This window comes from Salvelinus fontinalis, chromosome 7 (assembly GCF_029448725.1).
Source record: "Salvelinus fontinalis isolate EN_2023a chromosome 7, ASM2944872v1, whole genome shotgun sequence".
Lineage (NCBI taxonomy): Eukaryota > Metazoa > Chordata > Actinopteri > Salmoniformes > Salmonidae > Salvelinus > Salvelinus fontinalis.
This window is the reverse complement of record NC_074671.1, coordinates 24,139,182-24,162,601: the sequence shown is the minus strand read 5'-3', so window position 1 is coordinate 24,162,601 and position 23,420 is coordinate 24,139,182. Positions and strand designations below refer to the sequence as shown.

At 42.8% G+C, this 23,420-nt stretch overlaps 1 protein-coding gene across 3 annotated transcripts in view; it reads right to left on the bottom strand.

The window, feature by feature from the left end:
- LOC129859257 (collagen alpha-1(XVIII) chain-like) overlaps positions 1–23,420 on the bottom strand; it is an 86,576-nt gene that overhangs the window by 12,159 nt on the left and 50,997 nt on the right. For all 3 annotated transcript variants that reach the window (XM_055928792.1, XM_055928795.1, XM_055928793.1), the window contains exons 6-28: positions 21,552–21,669; positions 21,315–21,355; positions 20,753–20,944; positions 20,173–20,199; positions 18,516–18,578; positions 18,114–18,191; positions 17,919–17,975; positions 17,628–17,756; positions 15,074–15,127; positions 14,896–14,931; positions 14,392–14,517; positions 14,023–14,082; positions 13,861–13,896; positions 6,452–6,493; positions 5,023–5,085; positions 4,793–4,828; positions 4,573–4,656; positions 4,143–4,208; positions 2,807–2,869; positions 2,101–2,190; positions 1,966–2,001; positions 1,482–1,535; positions 1,205–1,261 (exon numbers count right to left, since the gene is read on the bottom strand). In XM_055928792.1, the coding sequence (XP_055784767.1) occupies positions 1,205–1,261; positions 1,482–1,535; positions 1,966–2,001; positions 2,101–2,190; positions 2,807–2,869; positions 4,143–4,208; positions 4,573–4,656; positions 4,793–4,828; positions 5,023–5,085; positions 6,452–6,493; positions 13,861–13,896; positions 14,023–14,082; positions 14,392–14,517; positions 14,896–14,931; positions 15,074–15,127; positions 17,628–17,756; positions 17,919–17,975; positions 18,114–18,191; positions 18,516–18,578; positions 20,173–20,199; positions 20,753–20,944; positions 21,315–21,355; positions 21,552–21,669 (1,608 nt within the window). The remainder of the gene's footprint in view (positions 1–1,204; positions 1,262–1,481; positions 1,536–1,965; positions 2,002–2,100; positions 2,191–2,806; positions 2,870–4,142; positions 4,209–4,572; positions 4,657–4,792; positions 4,829–5,022; positions 5,086–6,451; positions 6,494–13,860; positions 13,897–14,022; positions 14,083–14,391; positions 14,518–14,895; positions 14,932–15,073; positions 15,128–17,627; positions 17,757–17,918; positions 17,976–18,113; positions 18,192–18,515; positions 18,579–20,172; positions 20,200–20,752; positions 20,945–21,314; positions 21,356–21,551; positions 21,670–23,420) is intronic.

The following is a 23,420-nucleotide window of genomic DNA, read 5'->3' as shown; positions in this document are numbered from 1 at the left end:
CCTTTGGGCTGATGAGTCCAAATTTGAGATTTTTGGTTCCAACGCAGAGACCCAGAGTAGGTGAACGGATGATCTCCGCATGTGTGGTTCCCACCGTGAAGAATGGAGGTGGGATGGTATGGGGGTGCTTTGCTGGTGACACTGTCAGTGATTTATTTAGAATTCAAGGCACACTTAAACAGCATGGCTACCACAGCATTCTGCAGCGATACGCCATCCCATCTGGTTTGCGCTTAGTGGCACTATCATTTGTTTTTCAACAAGACAATGACCCAAAAACAACTCCAGGTGGTGTAAGGGCTATTTGACCAAGGAGAGCGATGGAGTGCTGCATCAGATGACCTGGCCTCCACAATCACCTGACCTCAACCCAATTGAGATGGTTTGGGATGAGTTGGACTGCAAAATGAAGGAAAAGTAGCCAACAAGTGCTCAGCATATGTGGGAACTCCTTCAAGACTGTTGGAAAAACATTCCTCATGAAGCTGGTTGAGAGAATTCCAAAAGTGTGCAAAGCTGTCATCAAGGCAAAGGGTGGCTACTTTGAAGAATCTAAATGATAAAATATAATTCGATTTTTTTAACACTATTTTGGTTACTACAATGTAGAAAATAGTAATAATAAAGAAAAACCATTGAATGAGTAGGTGTGTCCAAACTTTTGACTGGTCTGTATATACTGTAAGGTCTGGTTAAGATTGTTCAGCCAGTTAAACCAACAGTAAAAGTGTCTAAGACACCACAGCACATGGACAGACCTGGAAAACAAACACACTGTTGCTTCATCGCACACAGAGGATGGGCCAGGGACTTCTGACACATGTTGAGGAAAGATGTCTTGTTAAAAGTCAACAAAAGCTATTTTATTTACGGGGTGCTTTCAAGTGCCCGTCGATAAATAAGCCGGTTGTTTTCATCGTATGTTGGGGTTGTCTGGGCACGGGACTGCCTGTTAAACAACTATTCCCAATGCCAACGTGTCGACTGGCATCTTTACCAGCTGTGTGGTGAGTCGGTGTCAGGCGGTCAACCATGTGGTTCATGGGCCCTGTGTGGTCTAGGTCTAATATTTGGTGGTGGCTGGAATGGAAAGAGGTTCTGGCTAGGGGGCGCCACATTCAGATGGCAATAGTGCAGTGGTTCTCAAACCTTTGTGACTGACCCATCTAAAGACGGAGGAAAGAAGGGAGAGGGTTCAACTCACCGACACAACCACAGCGTCTCCTCGGTCTCCTTTATGCCCACTAATTCCAGGACGACCCTGTTGCGAGAGACACACCACATCACCAACGATCAAATGCATTGGAATGATATGATCATACTCTGTAGTGCTGTTTATTTGTGTAACCCAATGGCGTGCCCTTGGGTTTGAAAAACACACTATATGTGAATCATCTTTTGTTTTTACTGCTGTTGTTATCATGTGTAGCCTACGATGTTAAAGGAATGGCTCAAATCAAAATGTGAGGTACTGTACTTACTGGACGACCAGGATAGCCATATTCTCCTTTGGGTCCTTCTGGCCCAATGGGACCCTGTAAAAAACAACAACAAAGCAATCTTTGAAGGACCAGAACTGTTTCTCTTTTGTATTTCCCCCGTCAGCAGGTGCACTGCGGATGAGGATACAGCACAGGTCCGTGGTACGCCTGAAAATATGCATTGGCTGGATAGGGGGCCCAGAAGCAGGCCTGTATGTGCGTATGGACTTGGCCTGATAAAAATGTTCCAAAACACTTTGAATGAAAGCAGCTGCGGCACCACAAAGAAGGAGGAGGGGGGGTTAGTTACTACAAAGGGATTACTCCAAACTCAGTGTAGGGAACAACAACCCTCTCCCCCCCCCCCCAAACACACACACACACACACACACACACACAGAGCTGTATTGGCAACATAACACACACGAGAGTCAGTTGTTTATTATAGGTCCGTTATCAAACTGAGAAACCAATAAAGTCTTACCATCACGCCAGCTGGTCCAGGTACACCACAATCGCCCTGTGGAGGAGTCAGGAAACAAAGTGAGTGTCTGACACAACTAGGGGCCAGGCAGCCAATGTGAACTTTGACCCAGGAAGTAGTGTGTGTAAGACTTACCTTGATCCCTTTGGGCCCCTGTGGCCCTGTGAGTCCAGACATCATAGACCCATCAGCGGCAACCATGACCCCTGGCTCACCCTTCTCGCCCTGCAAACATACACAAAGACACGCAGACACACACAATAAGATGATATGAATACTGTCCATACACTTGCAGTCAGATTACAAACATGCATACACACACACGCACACACACACACACACACACACACACACACACACACACACACACACACACACACACACACACACACACACACACACACACACACACACACACACACACACATGAACCCAAGGGTAATGTGCAGCACATGCATGTTGAGGCACCTTGAGCAGCTCTCAGAGAAAGGATAACATTAGATAATAATCTCATTCATGTTGTTCCATGGGCCTAGAATTAATCAGTTATATATTGTCTATGGCTGCACAGTCTGGAACACATTAGCAGGCTTTTACACATCAATAGTGTGCAGCAACCTGGGTCGTAGCTTTAATCATGAGTACTTGGTGTTTAGTTTCACACACTTTTAATTGATTGGAATCCGAAAGGCTTTGAGCCTGTATATTAGATGTTCATTCAATCCTGTTTGGAAAAGGCTCCTATAGCAAAAGGTTATGCTATAGTAAACGCAGCTATAGTTAACCTCTAGTGGAGTTCTTAAACCCAAAACAAAGACAGATAACACAAACACACACATACCTTTAGGCCTGGAGGCCCCATGATACCTGTCATCCCCAAGTCCCCCTTTGGACCCCGTGGCCCCTGGGAATAATCATAGTCAGTGAATAGATCATGTATTAATAATTTAAATAAATAACTACATTAATAATGAATTAAAACAGAGTCACTGAAACAGAGAGCTGCAGTGTCTCTATCAGTATGTACCTGTCCGATTGCACTGTATAAAGTTTGCACTGCCAAGTTCATGCCAGAAGTGTGGGCCGCATATTGTATATTTTGCAATAGAAAAAAGACAGACATAGTACCATGGTACTGTAACCTACCAGCAGATACTCTGAGCAGCAAGAGAGAAAATCTGATTTGTTTGACTATTTGTCAGTTATTCACCCATACAAAAAACAACAGTCTGTTTCAAGGAATTATCTAACACTTATGTACCAAGAAATGGAAGAAACTAAACTACACACTGTAGAATTAACCTCCTTATCCGTCACAGATAAATACTTCAACATGCATCTCTCATAACCTGGACCTAATTGTCCGTGGGATACACAAAACACTTTTTCATGACCATGCATGACAGATATCGTTACAGCAATTTGAAGCAAATCTTTGATATGTTTCTGTCAAGATCGTCGTAATGAATGGACCAAGGCGCAGCGTGCGTAGAGTTCCACATCTTTTAATTAATAGAAACTCACCCAAACAAAACAAGCACAAACAAGCACAAACAAGCACAAACGAAACGTGACGCTACTGGTGTGCACACAGCCAACTATCTGTAGACAAGATCCCACAAATCACGAATGAGGAAATGGCTACCTAAATATGATCCCCAATCAGAGACAACGATAAACAGCTGCCTCTGATTGGGAACCATATCAGGCCACCATAGAAATACAATTCACCTAGATGACCCACCCTAGTCACAACATAGAGAATAAACAGCTCTCTATGGTCAGGGCGTGACAGATTCCAGCCATTTCTCAACATAATTGCTCTGGGAGAGCGAGTACGCCGAACACAAAACAATATAAAAGGAGTTCTGTCATGCTATCTTGTTAATGTGAAAAACAGAGAGTTTTTAAAGAGCACCGTGAAAGAAATTGTAATCTCAAAAGATATTAAGTGAAGTTAACAATGTGTTGCACTGTGACCATTTTAGGGGTGCACTTGCTTCAACTCTCGCCTGTGAAATGCTTTGTGTCACTGTTGAAGGAGACACACACACACGCACACGCGCACACGCACACGCACACACACACACACACACACACACACACACACACACACACACACACACACACACACACACACACACATACACACACACAACAAGCCTAAGTCTACTCACCCTGGGCCCCTGAGATTCCAGCACACCTGAGAAGTTAAACACACCCTCTGTATCGTTGACCAGGAGCTGAGGAGTACAGAGAGGAGAGGCAGTGACATCAATATCTACATCCACATTAAAACTGTCCCATCTGAGCTCATCAGTAGGAGTGATAACAATGTAATTTGTAACACTTGTAATTGTTCTAATAACAGCTAATTACTGTATAATATTAGCCAATAAAATGTGCCTCCCGAAACTGAGATTACTGGTCATTTTAAGGGATTAGGTCATACTATACTGCCATTAGTGTGGTGTTAAAATTACAGCTGAGTAACTCAATAAATCAGAAGTAAACTGGATAACTGTCTCCGTAAAGAAACACTCCTTAGCCCCTAGGCCCTAGCCCCTAGGTCCTTCATGAGGATCTCTTCATGGTTGATCCACTTACATCCTGGAGGTTGATGACTGGTCCTGGAGGCCCGGGAGGTCCTGGAGGGCCGGGGAAACTGAGGCCATCCTGACCTCTCTCTCCCTAACACACAGAACATATAACACAATGTTAGAAGAACGAAGAACAGGGCCAGCTTGGTTGGTTCCAGAAGGCCAGTCGAAATCGATGATCTCATAACATATTGACATGAATGGAGTCAGCAGGAGTGATACTGTACCTTTGGTCCCATATCACCGCTGTCCCCCTTCGCTCCCTGCATGGAAGAAAGGGCAAATACTATAACGACAAAACATAACTAAGACCTGAGACCATTGTATGAGGAACCTATGACAACAAATGTAAAGGGTATAAAGACAGATTAGAATATTTTAAAATCAAAAGAAGTTAAAAAGAAAAGGCAAATAGAGGAGATTGAATAGGTCAGCAAAAGGCAGGTGAAGTACTGACCGTGTGCCCTGGCAGTCCGTCCAGCCCAGAGGACCCTGCTGCTCCCGAAGCACCAGGCTCCCCCTAGAGGAACAGAGATGAAATTGATGGATTATTTATTAGGATCACCATTAGCTATTGCTCATGTAGCAGATACTCTTCTTGGGGCCCACACAAAACATAAAATAACATTATTTAGAACATTAATAGACAAAAACAGTATCAAGTTAAAATAAGAGAGTTTTTAGATCTGTTTGAGATGCTAGTGAGTGACCAACCCACATAGAGCAGCCCAAAATTGAGGAACAAGTCCAACTAACTACCTCATCTGCGTACCTATGATAGTAGACCTCATCAATGAGTGATACTTCTGAAAACCTTTTTATCATAATGAGGAGATTGTATGTATAGAATTACTCTTTTCATTTTCATTCGGTCATCAACGAGGTCCGGAAGGCCACACTGAAAATTGGTCAAAATTTGCAAAAAATAGTCCTCTGTTCATCATTTTGGGAATTTTCGATGCCCCCTGACTGTCTAGTGATTATTAGCGAGCTGGACAGTCAAGAAACTGTATGAATGTAGGTCCATTGTCATTTATACAAAGCTTTGATTTCGCTTTAAGTATATTGAGTTTGTTTCCCCCCTCCTATTTACATTTTTTTAATAAAAGTATGTCCAAACTTTCGACTGGTACTGTATATGGTACTGTATATATCTACCAGTCAAAAGTGTGGACACACCTACTCATTCAAGGGTTTTTCTTTCTTTTTTTTCTTCTACATCGTAGAATACTAGTGAATACATCAAAACTATGAAAAAACATATATGGAATCATGTAGTAACGCAAAAAGTGTTGAACAAATCAAAATATATTTTAGATTTTTCAAAGTAGCCACCCTTTGCCTTGATCACAGCTTGCACACTCTTGGCATTCTCTCAACCAGCTTCATGAGGAATGCTTTTCCAACAGTCTTGAAGGAGTTCCCACATACTGCTGAGCACTTGTTGGCTGCTTTTCCTACACTCTGCGGTCCAACTCATCCCAAACCATCTCAATTGGGTTGAGGTCGGATGATTGTGGAGGCCAGGTCATCTGATGCAGCACTCCATCATCAAACCAGATGGGAAAATACAGTACTCAATCCCAAAAGAGTGGGAACGATTGGAATTACTGTAGTTAGTTTACAAACTTCGATTTTGGGGTGAACTTTCCCTTTAATGATATCTGAACTTTCACATTAATGCTAGCTGATGTCTCTATCAAGGTGGTGGTGCTGGTGCATGTGAGGTACGGTGCCTGAGGCCTGGACGACTGGCCCTGCCTGTGTACAGATGTGTCAGAGAGGAATTCATTGGAAATTAGCGGGCTAATAGAATGCACATGGTGGGGAAGGCTGCACTTCCTCTGAGAGGATGAATGGGAACCAGTTGAGTAGTGGGGACCCACCTTTACCGCTACACCAGGAAGCCCGTCCTGACCGTCTTTGCCCTGTGAAGGAGAAATAAAATGGCTGTCAGTATGGGAACCTTTTACATGTATGTAGAACTACATCTTCTAACACACAGAATATGTAGTGCCACTAGCACATACCAGATAGAAATGAACCCAAGAACATGCACACTCACAACAAATACCAACACAGTTCTAGTTTATGCAGGGCAGTGAAAACTTTATAGCCACATTCGCACCAGATGATTTCATTCTTAGAACCACTTGAAGCACATGCACAAGTATTTCAAGATTTCAGTCCTATGATCTTATACACCTGTATACTGACTCTGTGATTCATATGATTGATACTTTAAGTGGTGTGCAGTAGGATGTTTTTTAAAAATGTAACTTTATTTAAAACTTCTTGTCAATATGGGGGCGCTGTTTCCACTTTGGGAAAAATCGTGCCCAAATTAAACTGCCTCGTACTCTATTCTAGATTGTACAATATGCATATTATTATTACTATTGGATAGAAAACACTCTCAAGTTTCTAAAACTGTTTGAATTATATCTGTGAGTAAAACAGAACTAATTTTGCAGCAAACTTCCAGACAGGAAATGAAAAATCTGAAAACGATGCTCTGTTCCAGGGCCTGCCTATTCAATTGCCTTATATTTATGGTTTGCATGCACTGCATACACCTTCCACTAGATGTCAACAGGCAGTGGAAGGTGGAATGGGGTGTCTAGCTTGATCTGAGGTCGAACAAGAGCTCTTGGAATGTCGTGTCCAGAATTTCCTTTCTCTACCTAGGCGCGGGAAGAACCTCCATATTGTCTTATGATAAGCGTTCGGTATACACGGCTAATATCTCTGGCTTTGTTTTTATTTGATACATATTAGAAAAACATCATAAAGTAGTTTTTTTCAACCGAGTTTCATCAGTTTATTCAACGTTTAATGGGACTTTTGGAGTTTTCTGTTCTCTGCGTCGAGAGAAATTGGGAACGTCATCAACATTGGTTAGCCTTGTGGAGCGAATTCGACAGGAGAGAAGGACATTCTAAAACCAAACAACGATTTATTCTGGACAAAGGACTCCTTGTACAAGATTCTGATGGAAGCTCAGCAAAAGTAAGAACAATTTATGATGTTATTTCGTATTTCTGTGGAAAATGTTATTTCTATTATCTGCCGTTTTTGCGAGAGCTGTCTCGCTATAACGTAAGCTGTTTGTTATCGTAAAGTTATTTTTTTAAATCTAACACGGCGGTTGCATTATTAAGAACCAGTGTATCTTTCATTTGCTATCCAACATGTATTATTTAGTAAAGTTTATGATGAGTTCTTTGGTCAGATTAGGTGAGTGTCCAAAATATCTCCTGACATTCTGGGGAATCGATGCTACATTTTCACAATGTATAACCACAGGTTGCAGCTCTAAATATGCACATTTTCGAACAAAACATAAGTGTATTGTATAACCTGATGTTATAAGACTGTCATCTGATGAAGTTGTCCAAGGTTAGTGATTAATTTTATATATTTTGCTGGTTTTTGCGAACGCTACCTTTTGCTGCTAATAAATGCATTTGTGTGTTTGGCTATTGTGGTAAGCTAATATAATGCTATATTGTGTTTTCGCTGTAAAACACTTAAAAAATTTGAAATATTGGCTGGATTCACAAGATGTTTATCTTTCATTTGCTGTACACCATGTATTTTTTATAAATGTTTTATGATGAGTATTTAGGTATTTCACGTTGCTCTCTGTAATTATTCTGGCTGCTTTGGTGATATTTTTGATGGTAGCTGCAATGTAAAACTACGATTTATACCTCAAATATGCACATTTTTCGAACAAAACATACATTTATTGTATAACATGTTATAAGACTGTCATCTGATGAAGTTGTTTCTTGGTTAGTGACTAATTATATCTCTATTTGGTCGGTTTTGTGATAGCTACGTATGCGGTAGAAAAATGGTAAAAATATGCGGTTGAGTCTTTTGCTATTGTGGTTAGCTAATAGAAATACATAGTGTTTTCGCTGTAAAACATTAAAAAAATCGGAAATGATGGCTGGATTCACAAGATGTTTATCTTTCATTTGCTGTATTGGAATTGTGATTTCATGATATTTCTATGCTATTATTTACTTGTGGCGCTATGCTAGGCTATGCTAGTCAGCTTTTACTGATGAGGATGCTCCCGGATCCGGGATGGGTGTTTTAACTAGGCAAGTCAGTTAAGAACAAATTCTTATGTACATTGATGGCCTACCAAAAGGCAAATGCCTCCTGCGGGGACGAGGGCTGGGATTACAAATAAAATAAAATAAAAATATAGGATAAAACACACATAACGACAAGAGAGACAACACTACATAAAGAGAGACCTAAGACAACAACATAGCATGGCAGCAACACATGACAATACAGCATGGTAGCAACACTACATGACAACAACATGGTAGCAACACAACATGGCAGCAGCACAACATGGTACAAACATTATTGGGCACAGACAACAGCACAAAGACAAGAAGGTAGAGACAACAATACATCACGCGAAGCAGCCACAACTGTCAGTAAGAGTGTCCATGATTGAGTCTTTGAATGAAGAGATGGCGATAAAACTGTTTGTTGCAGCTCGTTCTAGTCGCTAGCTGCAGCGAACTGAAAAGACGAGCAACCCAGGGATGTGTGTCCTTTGGGGACTTTTAACATAATGTGACTGGCAGAATGGGTGTTGTATATGGAGGATGAGGGCTGCAGTAGGTATCTCAGATAGGGGGGAGTGAGGCTTAAGAGGGTTTTATAAATAAGCATCAACCAGTGGGTCTTGCGCCGGGTATACAGAGATGGCCAGTTAACAGAGGAGAACAGAGTGCAGTGATGTGTCCTATAACGAGTATTGGTGGCAAATAAAATTCAATAAAAATCTAATGAAATGTATTTGTCACATGCACCGAATACAACAGGTGTAGACCTTACCGTGAAACGCTTACTTACAAGCCTTTAACCAACAATGCAGTTCAAGAAATAGAGTTAAGAAAAGATTAACTAAATAAACTAAAGTGAAATTTTTGTAAAAAGATTATCTAAAAGTAACACAAGAAAATTACATAACAATAACGAGGCTATATACAGTACATGGGGTACCGGTACCGAGTCAATGTGCGGAGGTACAAGTTAGTCGAGGTCATTTGTAAAGTGACTATGCATAGATAGTAAACTGTGAGTAGCAGCAGTGTAAAAACAAAGGGGGGGGCGGGGGGTCAATGTAAATAGTCCCGATGGCCATTTGATTAATTGTTCAGCAGTGGCTTGGGAGTAGAAGCTGTTAACCTGTTGAGGACAGAGGGCGCTGTTTTCACTTTGGGGGAAAATCGTGCCCAATTTAAACGGCCTCGTACTCAATTCTTGCTCGTACAATATGCATATTATTATTACTATTGGATAGAAAACACTCTCTAGTTTCTAAAATCGTTTGAATTATATCTGTGAGTAAAACAGAACTCCTTTTGCAGCAAACCTCCTGACGGGAAGTGGAAAATCTGAAATCGATGCACTGTTCCAGGGCCTGCCTATTAATGTCCTTGATATTTATTAGAATACATGCACTTCATACGTCTTCCACTCGATGTCGACAAGCAGTGAGAGAAGAAATTGAGTGTGTAACTTGATCTGGGGTCGAATAATAGCTCTTGGCATGACGTGTCACCAGTTTCCTGTTTTCTAGAGAGCGCGAGAAGGGACCTGGATTTGCCTTCTGATAAGCTGTCGTTATGGACGACTAATATCTCCGGTTTTGATTTTATTTGATACATGTGACAATATCATTGTAAAGTATGTTTTTTCAATATAGTTTTATTAGATTATTGAAATTTATTCGGGACGTTAGGCGTGTTGCGTTGTGTGCCTTTGTTCAGGAAGGAGAGCTTAGCGCCACTTTGCTAGCTTTCCGTGCTAATTGACTGGAGAAGAGGACATTCTAAATCCAAACAACGATTGTTCCCGACAAAGGACACCTTGTACAACATTCTGATGAAAGATCATCAAAAGTAGGACCCATTTTATGATGCTATTTCATATATCTGTCAAACATGTGAAATAGTCGTTTGCGCCCAGAGTTTGGGCACTCTCTCGCTATACCTAAGCTGGATGTCGTAATGAAGTTATTTTTAGAATTCTAACACGGCGATTGCATTAAGAACTAGTGTATCTATCATTTCCTATACAACATGTATTTTCTAGTAACGTTTATGAATAGTTATTTGGTCAGAATAGTTTGAGTGTCATAAAAATATCCGCACATTCTGGGAAAAAGATGCTACGTTAGCACAATGTATAACCACTGATTTCAGCGGATTTCAGCGAAAATTAATATCTTTTGCTGGTTTATTCCCTATCACTAACGTGCCTATTGCTATCGCTAACGTGCCTTGATGAATGAATGCGGTAGTGTGGTAGGCTATTGTAGTAAGCTAATATAATGCTATATTGTGTTTTCGCTGTAAAACACTTAAAAAATCGGAAATATTGGCTGGATTCACAAGATGTTTGTCTTTAATTTGCTGTACACCATCGATTTCTCAGAAATGTTTTATGATGAGTATTTAGGTATTTGACGTTGGTGTCTGTAATTACTCTGGCTGCTTCGGTTCTATTTCTGACGGTAGCTGTGATGGTAGCTGCAATGTAAAACTGATTTATACCTCAAATATGCACATTTTTCGAACAAAACATAGATTTATTGTATAACATGTTATAAGACTGTCATCTGATGAAGTTGTTTGTTGGTTAGTTTGGTTGGTTCTTGGTTAGTTAGGTTGGCTTTGTGCATGCTACCTGTGCTGTGAAATATGTCTGTCCTTTTTTGTATTTGGTGGTGAGCTAACATAAATATATGTGGTGTTTTCGCTGTAAAACATTTTAAAAATCGGACATGTTGACTGGATTCACAAGATGTGTATCTTTCATTTGCTGTATTGGACTTGTTAATGTGTGAAAGTTCAATATTTCTAAAAAATATATTTTGAATTTCGCGCTCTGCCTTTTCAGTGGAATGTGGGAGGAGTTCCGCTAGCGGAACACCAGAGCCAGACAGGTTAAGGAGCCTTTTGGGCCTAGACTTCGAGCTCCGGTACCGCTTGTCGTGCAGTAGCAGAGAACAGTCTATGAAGTGGTTGACCAGAGTCTTTGACCATTTTTTTGGGCCTTCCTCTGACACCGTCTAGTATATAGGTCCTGGATGTCAGGAAGCTTGGCCCCAATGATGTACTGGGCCGTACGCACTACCATCTGTAGCGCCTTGCGGTCAGATGCCGAGCAGTTGCCATTCCAGGCAATGATGCAACCGGTCAGGATGCTCTCGATGGTGCAGCTGTATAACTTTTTGAGGATCTGGGCACCCATGGCAAATCTTTTCAGTCTCTTGAGTGGGAAAAGGTGTTGTCGTGCCCTCTTCACAACTGCCGATCTATAAATCTCCGTAATCTAGCATGAGTAGGATGGTGATCTGAATCAGGGTTAGTTTGGCAACTGTGGTGAAAGAGGAGCGATTACAATAGAGGAAACCAAGTCTAGATTTAACCTTAGCCTGCAGCTTTGATATGTGCTGAGAGAAGGACAGTGTACCGTTTAGCCATACTCCCAAGTACTTGTATGAAGTGACTACCTCAAGCTCTAAAACCTTAGAGGTATTAATCACATCGGTGGGGAGAGGAGCGTACTTCCTACCAAACCACATGACCTTTGTTTTGGAGGTGTTCAGAACAAGGTTAAGGGCAGAGGAATCTTGTTGGACACTAAGAAAGCTTTGTTGTAGAGCATTTAACACAAAATCCGGGGAGGGGCCAGCTGAGTATAAGACCATATCATCAGCATATAAATGGATGAGAGAGCTTCCTACTGCCTGAGCTATGTTGTTGATGTAAATTGAGAAGAGTCTGGGGCCTAGGATTGAGCCTTGGGGTACTCCCTTGGTGACAGGCAGTGGCTGAGACAGCAGATGTTCTGATTTTATACACTGCACTCTCTGAGAGAGGTTGTTAGCAAACCAGGTCAAAGACCACTCAGAGACACCAATAGTCCTTAGCCGGCCCACAAAAATGGAATGGTCTACCCTATCAAAAGCTTTGGCCAAGTCAATAAAAATAGCAGCGCAACATTGCTTAGAATCAAGGGCAATGGTGACATAATTTAGGACCTTTAAGGTTGCAGTGACACGTCCATAACCTGAGCGAAAACCAGATCGCATACCAGAGATAATACTATAGACATCAAGAAAGCCAGTTAGTTGATTATTGACAAGTTTTTCCAACACTTTTGATTAACAGGGCAAAATAGAAATTGGCCTGTAACAGATAGGATCAGCTTAAATAAAGGACGCACCATGGCTGCTTTCCAAGCAATGGGAACCTCCCCAGAGAGGAGAGACAGGTTAAAAAGGTCTGACATGCCGGGCAATTCTAGGGGCAGAAACCTTAAAGAAGAAAGGGTCTAAACCATCTGACCCAGATGGTTTTTGGGGTCAAGTTTAAGGAGCTCCTTTAGCACCTCGGACTCAGTGACTGCCTGTAGGGAGAAACTTTGTAGCGGGGCAGGGGAAAGGAGGGAGGAGCATCGGGGCTAGTCACATGAGAAGGGGTGGGAGATGTTGGACAGGGAAGGAGGCATGGCTGAGTCAAATAGGATTAAAGTGCTCAGCCATGTGCTCCTTGTCAGTAACAACCACATCATCAACATTAAGAGACATGGGCAGCTGTGAGGAGTAGGGTTTATTCTCCAGGTCTATAATCATTTTCCAGAACTTCTTGGGGTTAGACCCACAGAGAGAGAACTGCTCCTTAAAGTAACTAACTTTGGACTTCCGGATAGCCTGAGTGCACTTATTTCTAATTTTCGTGAATGAGATCCAGTCAGCCCGAGTATGCGTGTGCCGAGTCTTTTGCCAAATTGAATTCTTGAGGTGGAGTAACTCTGCCAGATCACGGTCGAACCAGGGGCTGAACCTGTTTTTAATTCTCATTTTCTTTATTAGGGGCGTGTTTGTTAACAATACCACTGAAAATATAAAAAAAGAAGGTAATCTATCACAGTCAGTGGTGAAACAAGTGAGTCACACTTCACACCAAGGATCTAGTACACGTCAACATTTTAGCACATACACTACTGTGTGTCTAGCATACACGCGAACATCCAAGGGTTGTGAAAAGACTGCCGAATGCAAGTACACGTTGAATTTGATGTCAGGTTGAAGTGTGTTTTTGAAAGTAGCTGCCTCACATAGTTAGCTTTTAGCATAGTCAATTTGTTTCAAAGATGGGACATGATAACATATTAAAACATGCCTGATAGGTACATAGAGTAAGCTCACTGTGTCAGTGATATAAGAAATGAGGGCATACAGTACCTTTTGTCCTGGAGGACCAGGTTTCCCAATAGGACCCTGTGGAAAGCACCAGGTAAAAATGATTGTTAGTTTTAATCATACACATTTTCATATGTATATCAGTCTTATAAGCAAAATGGTGTCCCAGCAGCTCCATATAGAAACCACTCTTTGTGGTCTTACCTGAGGGCCTCTGGGCATCACTGCCCCAAAGCCACCGAGTGTCCCAGACCCTTCAATGTCCTGTAAACAACATACAGTCAATGACAACTGGTGTGTGGTAATGAACCCCCTGGCACAAAATGGCTGCCGAGCATCACTAAGGTGGGTGCTACACATTGGTGATGTATAGAGTGAGTCGTAGTCCCCATCCCTCCCGACATACAATGTAAATCACTTTAAAGTGTATAATAATAATGCAATAATACATAACATTGTTATGAGAACAGTATTAGTTATCCTTCATTACTAAAGCTTGAAAATAATCTAACAGGTGTACAGTATGTTGTTGACCCTCTGACAGACAGAAGAGCTGAATGAGTGAAATCATACCTCCAGGTCCAAGCTGAAGCCCCTTCCTGGGGGTCCCGGTGGCCCAGGAGGGCCCCTCAGGCCTGGCTTCCCCTCTGGGCCCTCTGAGCCGGGCAGACCTGGGAACCCTGCAGCACTTGGCTCCCCCTGGGAGAGAACCACAATGGTTCAGTCTAAAAAAAACCTGAAGCAGCATACATTATTACAACGTCCATTTTTTGCAGATGTGAAGGAACTGGACGGGTGTAAGTATTATGGAGGGGGATTCCACTACACCCACAGGAAGGTGGAGGCTTCACAGTAGCTTAGGCCTATGTTATTCCTTTAGATCTGAAAACGCTGATGGGGGAGTGGCTAGGCATAGCAAAAATGTTTTATTTGGTTCTGGTTATTAGCAGTAATTATCACTTGATTCACATGTGGGGAACAAGTGTGTTTGGGTTTGAATAGTGGATAAAGGTCGTTGTGGTTTTTATGGTCACTTCAAGCTTGGGGAGTGATGGAGCAGCGTGACTCTGACTTTACCTTTGGTCCAGGAGGTCCGCTCAGACCCGGCTCACCCTGTCAAAGAAAATCAATGTTTCAATCAATTTAAATCAATCAAATTGAAGCTCTTTTTACATCAGATGGAGACTGTCTTGAGATGATAGATTCTACGCAATCAGTACACAGGATATCAGAGGTCTATATCCATAGGTCGTACCTTCTCTCCTCTCTCGCCTGCTGCACCAGGGTCCCCATCATGTCCACCAACCCCCTGGGAGTTAGAACAATTACTTAGATTAGATGTGTTTTTCCGTTATGTAGTTCTGCCCAGTATGGGATCATTCCATTTGTCAGATTGTATTTAGCTGTGAAGTGTCTGATCTGACAGCACAGCAAGACACTATACTGTCTCTTTAGTCCACCGGCTAATTTAGAAATAATTAGTTCATTCATCTATTCAGAAGAGCCAGAACTCAATTCATAGTTTCAACGATCATAACATAACTGATGTGATAAATGTCCTGTAAGCGTTCCATTCACACAGTTAGTAAAGCCTCCTACATTCTCAAGTCAAAAGGCAGTTTTGGGAGAGAATAATGGGAGAGACCATGTTTCATGAGATGCATCTAGCTACAGTCAGAAGCCATTAGCTCAAGGAGCCAAGATTACATTGCTGCTTCATCGCTTCTGAACCTTTAACCTTTCCACACTAGACTCGTAATATCTTTATCTCCATTGGTTAACGGTCTTACTGTATTTTGTGAATCGTATCGTGAAACAAACTTTAAAATGTTTCTCAACAGATTAAGTGAGAGATTATTGGCCTGGGCAATAACATTCCGTAATCTGTCATTCAGTACAGATTAAAATGTCATGAGGCTGAGCAATATCTCACCACTGGGAAAGTAAGCATAAACACTGCCAAATCTCATGGAAATAGATTGTGACGTGTTGTGGAAAGATGACTGTGAGATCCCTGTACTTCACCAAAGAGGAGGTTGATTAGAGTACATGTCGGGTTGGATTTGAAACATAACAGCCATGTAGTTTGATGAAACAGTCAAACAGTGAAACAGTGTGTAGCTACAATATTACATGCTGTCTGGAGCAGAGCCAAGTAATCAGGGGTCTGTCTGTGGGAAGTTGGCACCTGGGAATGCATGATCACATGGGCAACTGTCAAATCAGTCGAGTTACAAGTCGGCCTTAACCACAGAACTAGGATCAGATTACTCAACCAGCTACTTCCGATCCTAAACCTAACCAGTAGGGGGCTGAAAAAAAGACCTGACCCTGTATCGTCGGATAATGCAAACTTTGACCTACTCTGTCAAACACAAAAGGTTGGAATTCCCATAGTGCTCTGTGATCAAGGTCCCTGGCTTTGAACAGACGAGAAGTGTGAGCTGTGTACACGCTCTGAGGACAGCAGGCCAGGCCAGGCAGCTTGTAGAGCGTGGCGCAGGCAGGCAGGCTAGACCACACAGAGAGAGAGGGACGAAAGACATACTGACTGGGGTTGTGTTTACCGTAGCAAAGGGGAGCAGACTTGCTAATAAACACAGAGCTCCTTTTACAGTTTGCCTAAGAGACTGGGTGACACACACAATAACTGGTGTGTGAGTGATGTCACTCCTGCTTTCCTTCTAGATTGATCAACAGACATGCAACAATAATAAAAACGCCCCTCTTTTTTCATGTTTACAAAAGCAGTGTTTTACACACCAGTATAGAGGTTTAACCCTATTATATAACCATATCAGTCGTTAACTATCATAACTGTTCATGATTGAAAGTCAAATTCCAGTGTACTTTTTGAAACAGTTGCAAATAAATATTTGCCTCCATGCCTCTGTCTACAGCCCTCCTTCCCACAGTAAAAATCTCCCCAATTCACAGCAGGTCAGAAAGTATCATTTACAATACAAGTTGTCAAGGCAGCCAGATTGGTGTCACGAAGGTCCAGCTCCATAGTGACCTCACCAAGGCAACAGCTGCTCTGGGTCCCTCAATCACCCATTCAATTATTCACATAAACATTGGGCCTCCAGAACGTTCTAGGCTTAAGCAAACGGAACAAATTGCAGGGTTGCAGGGGAATTATGCGTTATCCAAATGGTTTCCAGGCATCTCTTGTCATGTAGCGGTCAGAGATGTTATAGTTGTGCTGGGCAACAGAAGGGATTGCTGTAAGGTTGTCTGAAGGTTGCTGCTGGGTTTGACAAATCTTTTGCAGACACCTGGAGTTCCATGCTGTTGATTATCTGGCAGCAATTTGTTCTAAGAAATTGATTTGTACGCTCACACACCCCCTTTGTTCATGGTTCTGCAGCACACAGAGTACGCAAAACCACAGATGCCTGGTGTTAAGAAACATGGGGAATGAAGTGAAGTTGTGGGGGAAATCATGCCTTTTTGGCCCATCGGTTCAATGAACAGACAGGACCAGAGTTTAATACCAATCCAGATCCCGAACCAGAACCACTAAACCAACCCAGCATCACCTGAAACAGAGGCCAGGTGAGCAATGGAAAAAGGGACTGGAACACCACCACAGAGTTAGGTTGTGTCTACAACACGGTTTTAGAAGTCTTCTTCAAATGTGGGTTGGAATGTACCAATGCTGACCTCTCCCCAGGGTGTGCTATAACAGCTGCTTAATTGGCCCTTAGAACTACAAGTGATAGACGGATGGCACCATTTTACCACTCACTGGCTTTAACAGTATAAGTGAGAGTGATGGAGTTTCAGTAAAGTGTTGGGTGACTCACAGGCAGTCCAGGTTTACCCATCTCTCCATCCTTCCCGGGGGCCCCAGGGGCTCCAGGTGACTCAGAGAGGCCCTCAGGCGAACCTGGGGGGCCAGGCAGCCCTGGAGGACCTGGTGGACCAGGAGGACCCTGGATGAAGAAAATAAATAATATTAACATTAATGGTAACAAATAGCATAACCGTCATAACGCATTAACGCTAATGCTAACCGCGTGTATCCAAACAGCTGTAATCAGAGAGCAGAACAACACCAGGTGGATTCTAGGTATTTGAAAAAGATGGCCACTCACTGTCATAATCTCTGTGTCGCTGTCAAAGTCCCCAAAGCCTGAACCGTCCACGCCATTCTGCAAACCACATCAACTTACAATGAATCAATGAACTGATGATTCAATCAATCAAACAATCCATCAATCAACCAACTAATTCTTCCATCCATCCATCCATTAATCCACACATCCAGGGTGGTTCATTCCACTACGCACCAGGGATCTGGATGAGTTGGGTCGACCCGGTGGCCCGGGAGGACCGGGGGAACCAGGTTTGCCCACTCCAGGATCACCCTACAGGGGTCAACAACAACACACAATCCAGGGTCAAACACAACAACCAACTAGATCAGTGTTTCTCAATCCAGAGCACGGGACCCTGTAGGGGGATTTGTTCAAGGCCAGCACTAACACACCTGATTCAATTCATCGGTAGCCCTTAATTAGTTGAATCGAGTGTGCTGGTGCTCGGCTAGATGAATAATGTACAATGACGTAGAGCACTGCTGAACTATCCAGTGGCAGTCCCCCATGACCTTGTAGCTGCTAAAACCTGTAGGTCACTAGTACATCATGTACCCTCTGTAACAGTGATGTTATACACTATGTGTTTTGCACCTTGTCTCCTTTGGGACCAGGATCTCCTGGCAAGCCTGGGAATCCCTGAACTCCATTTTCTCCCTGTGGTAGGAACACAGCAAGTGAGTATTATCAACATGAGAAATGGCTGCTGGTTGAAACATATATAGAAATCCACATGGCTTTCTAGCAATAATTGGTGGATTGGCAGGAGTTGGAGATTGGATTCATGTGTGGCCCTTCCTCCTCGAGTTATATCTCACTCCATAAACACAGTGTTCAAAGAGAACATTCACCCCGGTATTCCCTACAACAGTTATCTAATCTCTTCTGAAGCCCCTTTACGACTCACAAGGCTGTGCACACACACACACACACACACACACACACACACACACACACACACACACACACACACACACACACACACACACGTATGCAGACAGACACACACACACACACACTCAAACACACACACACACACACTCACTCACACACACACACACACACACACACACACACACACACACACACACACACACACAGACAGACAGACACACCTACACGCAGACACACATACACGCAGACACACACATATGCAGACACACACACACACACACACACACACACACACACACACACACACACACACACACACACACACACACACACACACACACACACACACACACACACACACACACACACACACACGCAGACACACACACACACAGACGCACACACACAGAACACCACATAGATGTACCACATGTTAGCAGGACCTATATCCCACCTCACAGGTGGTCAGGTGCTCTCGGTCAACCAATGAAAACGCACAGAACATATGAAAAACGGCTAGCGAGACCACCGTAGAAGATCATCTCTGATGTCTAGGGACGTGAGTTGTAAATAAATAGTCAGCCATTTTGGACTACAGCTGTCAGAGCTGGATGCACAATGAACTAAACTTTCCTAATTTATGTAAAACATTTCTAAATCCCTATATCCCCCTTTCCTCCATTATTGGCTAAAGGACTGGGTCTGCTGCACACATGTGAGATATTGGCAGGTTACGTGTGTGTGTGTGTGTTTCACAGGAGGCTGCTGAGGGGAGAACGACTCATAATAATGGACAAAATGGACTGAATGGAATGTCACCAAACACATGGAAACGACGTGTTTGATGTATTTGATACCATTCCACATATTCCACTCCAGCCATTACTATGAGCCTGCCTCCTCAATTAAGGTACCACCAACCTCCTGTGGTGTGTGTGTGTGTGTGTGTGTGTGTGTGTGTGTGTGTGTGTGTGTGTGTGTGTGTGTGTGTGTGTGTGTGTGTGTGTGTGTGTGTGTGTGTGTGTGTGTGTGTGTGTGTGTGTGTGTGGTTGTGTGGTTGTGTGTGTGTTTGCGTGTGCCTGGGAAGCTGTGGTGTGTGTACAGTGTTCTTGAGAAAGAGAGAGGGTGGGAGTCATTGTATGTAGCAGGACAACAGGGTCAAGTCTTATGTATTGTGCACTGTAGGGCCTAACACTGAAACAATTACTGTAAGTAGACTATAGTACAGAAAAATAGTTTCATTTACACAGTGTAGTGATCTCAACTCAGAGATGTGTGAGTCGAGTAATAATGAAAGCTTGAAGTCCTAAGAAATGAAGCAGAAGTCATATTGAACCATGACATGAAGAATACTTACAGGGTCGCCATCTTTCCCTCCACTGCCCTGGAGAACAAAGAAAACAACAATATAAAACACCCCAAACTATTTTTGACCCCATAAACTTACATCAGTTACATCAAAAACTGCCCTTCTCAACCACTGAACAAGATGACAATACAGCCGTCATGGACAACGGCCGAAGGCCTGAAACCACCTAAATAGGCCATTAAAATAGACAATAGCAGATGTTTATAGAGACAGAATTACAGAGAGAGAACGCCAATTGAACTGAACTATTTTGGTGAAAAATATCCCGGGCAGGCCAAACCACACAAATAAAAAGAATAGCATAATGTGAGACGAAGAATAGAGAATGCACCCCTATCGCTTGCCAACTGCCGAGCTCTCACTGTGTTTATTGTGCATTGCGTAGCATGACAAATCAGGCAGGGTGTTGTTTGGTGTTTGTCAGGAACTGTCTAGGAGCCAAAGAGAACAAATGAATCGACCGTAACCAGATACAACTGTGATTTTGCCCAATTACAATACAGTGCTGATAAACATGATCAATAGGTGGTGAAGGGAGGGGATGTTGTGCTAACAAACAGGCTCTTACTGGCTGGCCGTCGTTGCCGGGTGCTCCGGGTGTTCCTGCTGGTCCCTGAGGCCCCTGGGGGCCCCTTGGTCCTGGCTCTCCCTCCCCAGAGGAGTCATCGCCTAATGGGCTTTGCGGGCCTGGGGGTCCGGGGGAGCCAGGGGGTCCGGCTGGCCCTGGGTCTCCTCGCTCTCCTTTCTGACTGGGCGTCGCCTGGAGGGAGAGAGTAGACTCACACCATGAAAGGATGTTTTAGAACAAGCTAGCAAAGTGTGGTATATCTGGTATATTGGCAATAAATTATTTGTTATTGACGGCTCGTCAGGTACAATGGGGCAGGGGTTCTCAAGCCTCTCTTCCAGGACCCCCAGCCACTCCATGTACTTGAACTACTGAGCTAGCACACCTGATTCAACTTGTCAACTAATTATTAAGCCTTTGACTAGGTGAATCAGATGAGCTAGTTCAGGACTACAACTAACGAGAGATTTGACAACCACTTCTATAGATCAGGTAATACACTCCAGGTCTTCAGTTACATTCTATTCAATCTCATTCATTCAAGTCAACAACTGATACTTACACTTCCTGGTCTATAGGCTGCATCCGCTGTCTGACTTGGTCCTGTGGCCAAAGATACAAAATCATCAATACAAATGTACAGTATATGGCTCCTTGCCTCACCATGTTTTACCGCCACCTGGTGGCTCTTCATGTAAATACCACAAGGGATAGTAACATGTTCATGCAGTGGATTTTCATTTCAAATGATCATAAATTAATAAATTGTGTACAGTCTTCCTCCATGCCTCTCTCTCACCTCTCTCAGCGGTCAGCTCCACTTCATGACCTGAGCTCTCGCCAGCATCCTCCTCATCGTCACTGGGCGATGCCTCTGTGGGAGGGGCACGCACAGGGGCGATCATTGGCCCCTCTGGCTGAGGGGGTAGGGGGAGAGCGGGAAGACATTTTAAACAATGCATTATTTGAACATACAGCTAGAGTCAGATTCATCATGTTGTGCAAGATTGGTTTTGTCGCCTTAGGAAAAGCCTAGAATTTGGAACGTTTGTTTGAATTGTTTTAAAGCATTGTTGCTATGGCTTTGCATTTCGTATCAAGGAGACCTGAGAATTTGGAATGTTTGGTTGAATTGTTGCCATGATAATTTGTTGCATTTTCAGAATTTACTTTCAGTCCTTACTGGGCAAACTATATAAGATTCAGATGACTTTTTTGGATCTCTGGTGGATTATTACATAACTTTATTTGAACAACTTTCATCAACTCTTGTGAACACATTCTGAACCCAAGGCTTGAAAATGTTTGCCATTGACACCACTGGAAAGTTTGAGCCTGTGATCTTCACCATTGGCAGACAGCGAGTATGATTTTGATGTTGTTGCCTCTACCATGTTGTTGTGGATTCCAACAAGAGCTGGAATGAAACCCATCATGAGAGAGTATAACAGCAAACTGGTGAAAAATACATATTCTTTGATTGTGGATATTTGTGAAAAGGAGAACAAGGTGAATGAGTTTCAGGACAAAAATAAAAACTTTGAAAGCTCTGATGGTGAAAACGGTCAGGTGTGTAGATAGAAAGGTGATTCATGCATACAATGCCACTTTGAGAAAGATGAAAGTTCTCAAGAAGAAACAGTCTCACAAGTGTCTCCTTGAGAATATCCTGGAACACATCCACATCAAGAATCAGATTATGGAAGCTGAGGTGCTGAGGCGGTGGCAGGTAGCCTAGCAGTTAGAGTGTTGGGCCAGTAACCGAAAGGTTGCTAGATCGAATCTCTGAGCTGACAAGGTAAAAATATATCGGTCTGCTCCTGAGCAAGGCAGTTAACCCACTGTTCCCCGGGCGCCGAAGACGTGCATGTCGATTAAGGCAGCCCCCCGCACCTCTCTGATTCAGAGCGGTTGGGTTAAATGCGGAAGACACATTTCAGTTGAAGGAATTCAGTTGTACAACTGACTAGGTATCCCCCTTTCACAGGTAGTTAGCTAGCCATCAAACTGAAGGTACTTTACAGCAGTGGTTCCCAACCAGGGGTACTAGGACCCCTGGGGGTACTTGGCCCATCCACAGGGGGTACTTGAGAAGACTCATGAGACCATAGGCTTAATTGTAAAATGAGGGGGTACTCCAGGAAAATTCAGTTGGTGGTACAGTAATCTAAAAAGGTTGGGAACCACTGCTTTACAGTATTTTCAGGTATGTTCAGATTCAGGTAAGTATGTTGAGGTAAGTATTTAGCTAAGTATGTTCATGGTAAGTATGTTCAGGTAAGTATTCAGGTAAGTGGGTCCATGCGGGCCATGCGTTTTTCAGGTAAGTGGGTCCACCTACCACCCGGTGCCTTTTCTATCCCCAGGAAATATCACCTCTTTTTTAGTGTAAAAGGTGAATTCCAAAACTTTTAAATATAAGGTCAGGCGTGCTTTACCTTAAAAACTAAAAAATATGGATCTTGAAAAGGACTTTTTATGCATTTGGAAAACTTTTTTTCAGTGGATGTAGGCGTTTTTGCCATGTTGCCGGGTGTTATTCATCAACTTCTACAAGAAATATAAGCCATAAAATAATACAATCTTTCTTCATTATTTTATAGTACTAGTTAAAATCTCTCTCATCAAAACGTTTTTTTTTTCTCCATGATTATTGTATTCATTATTA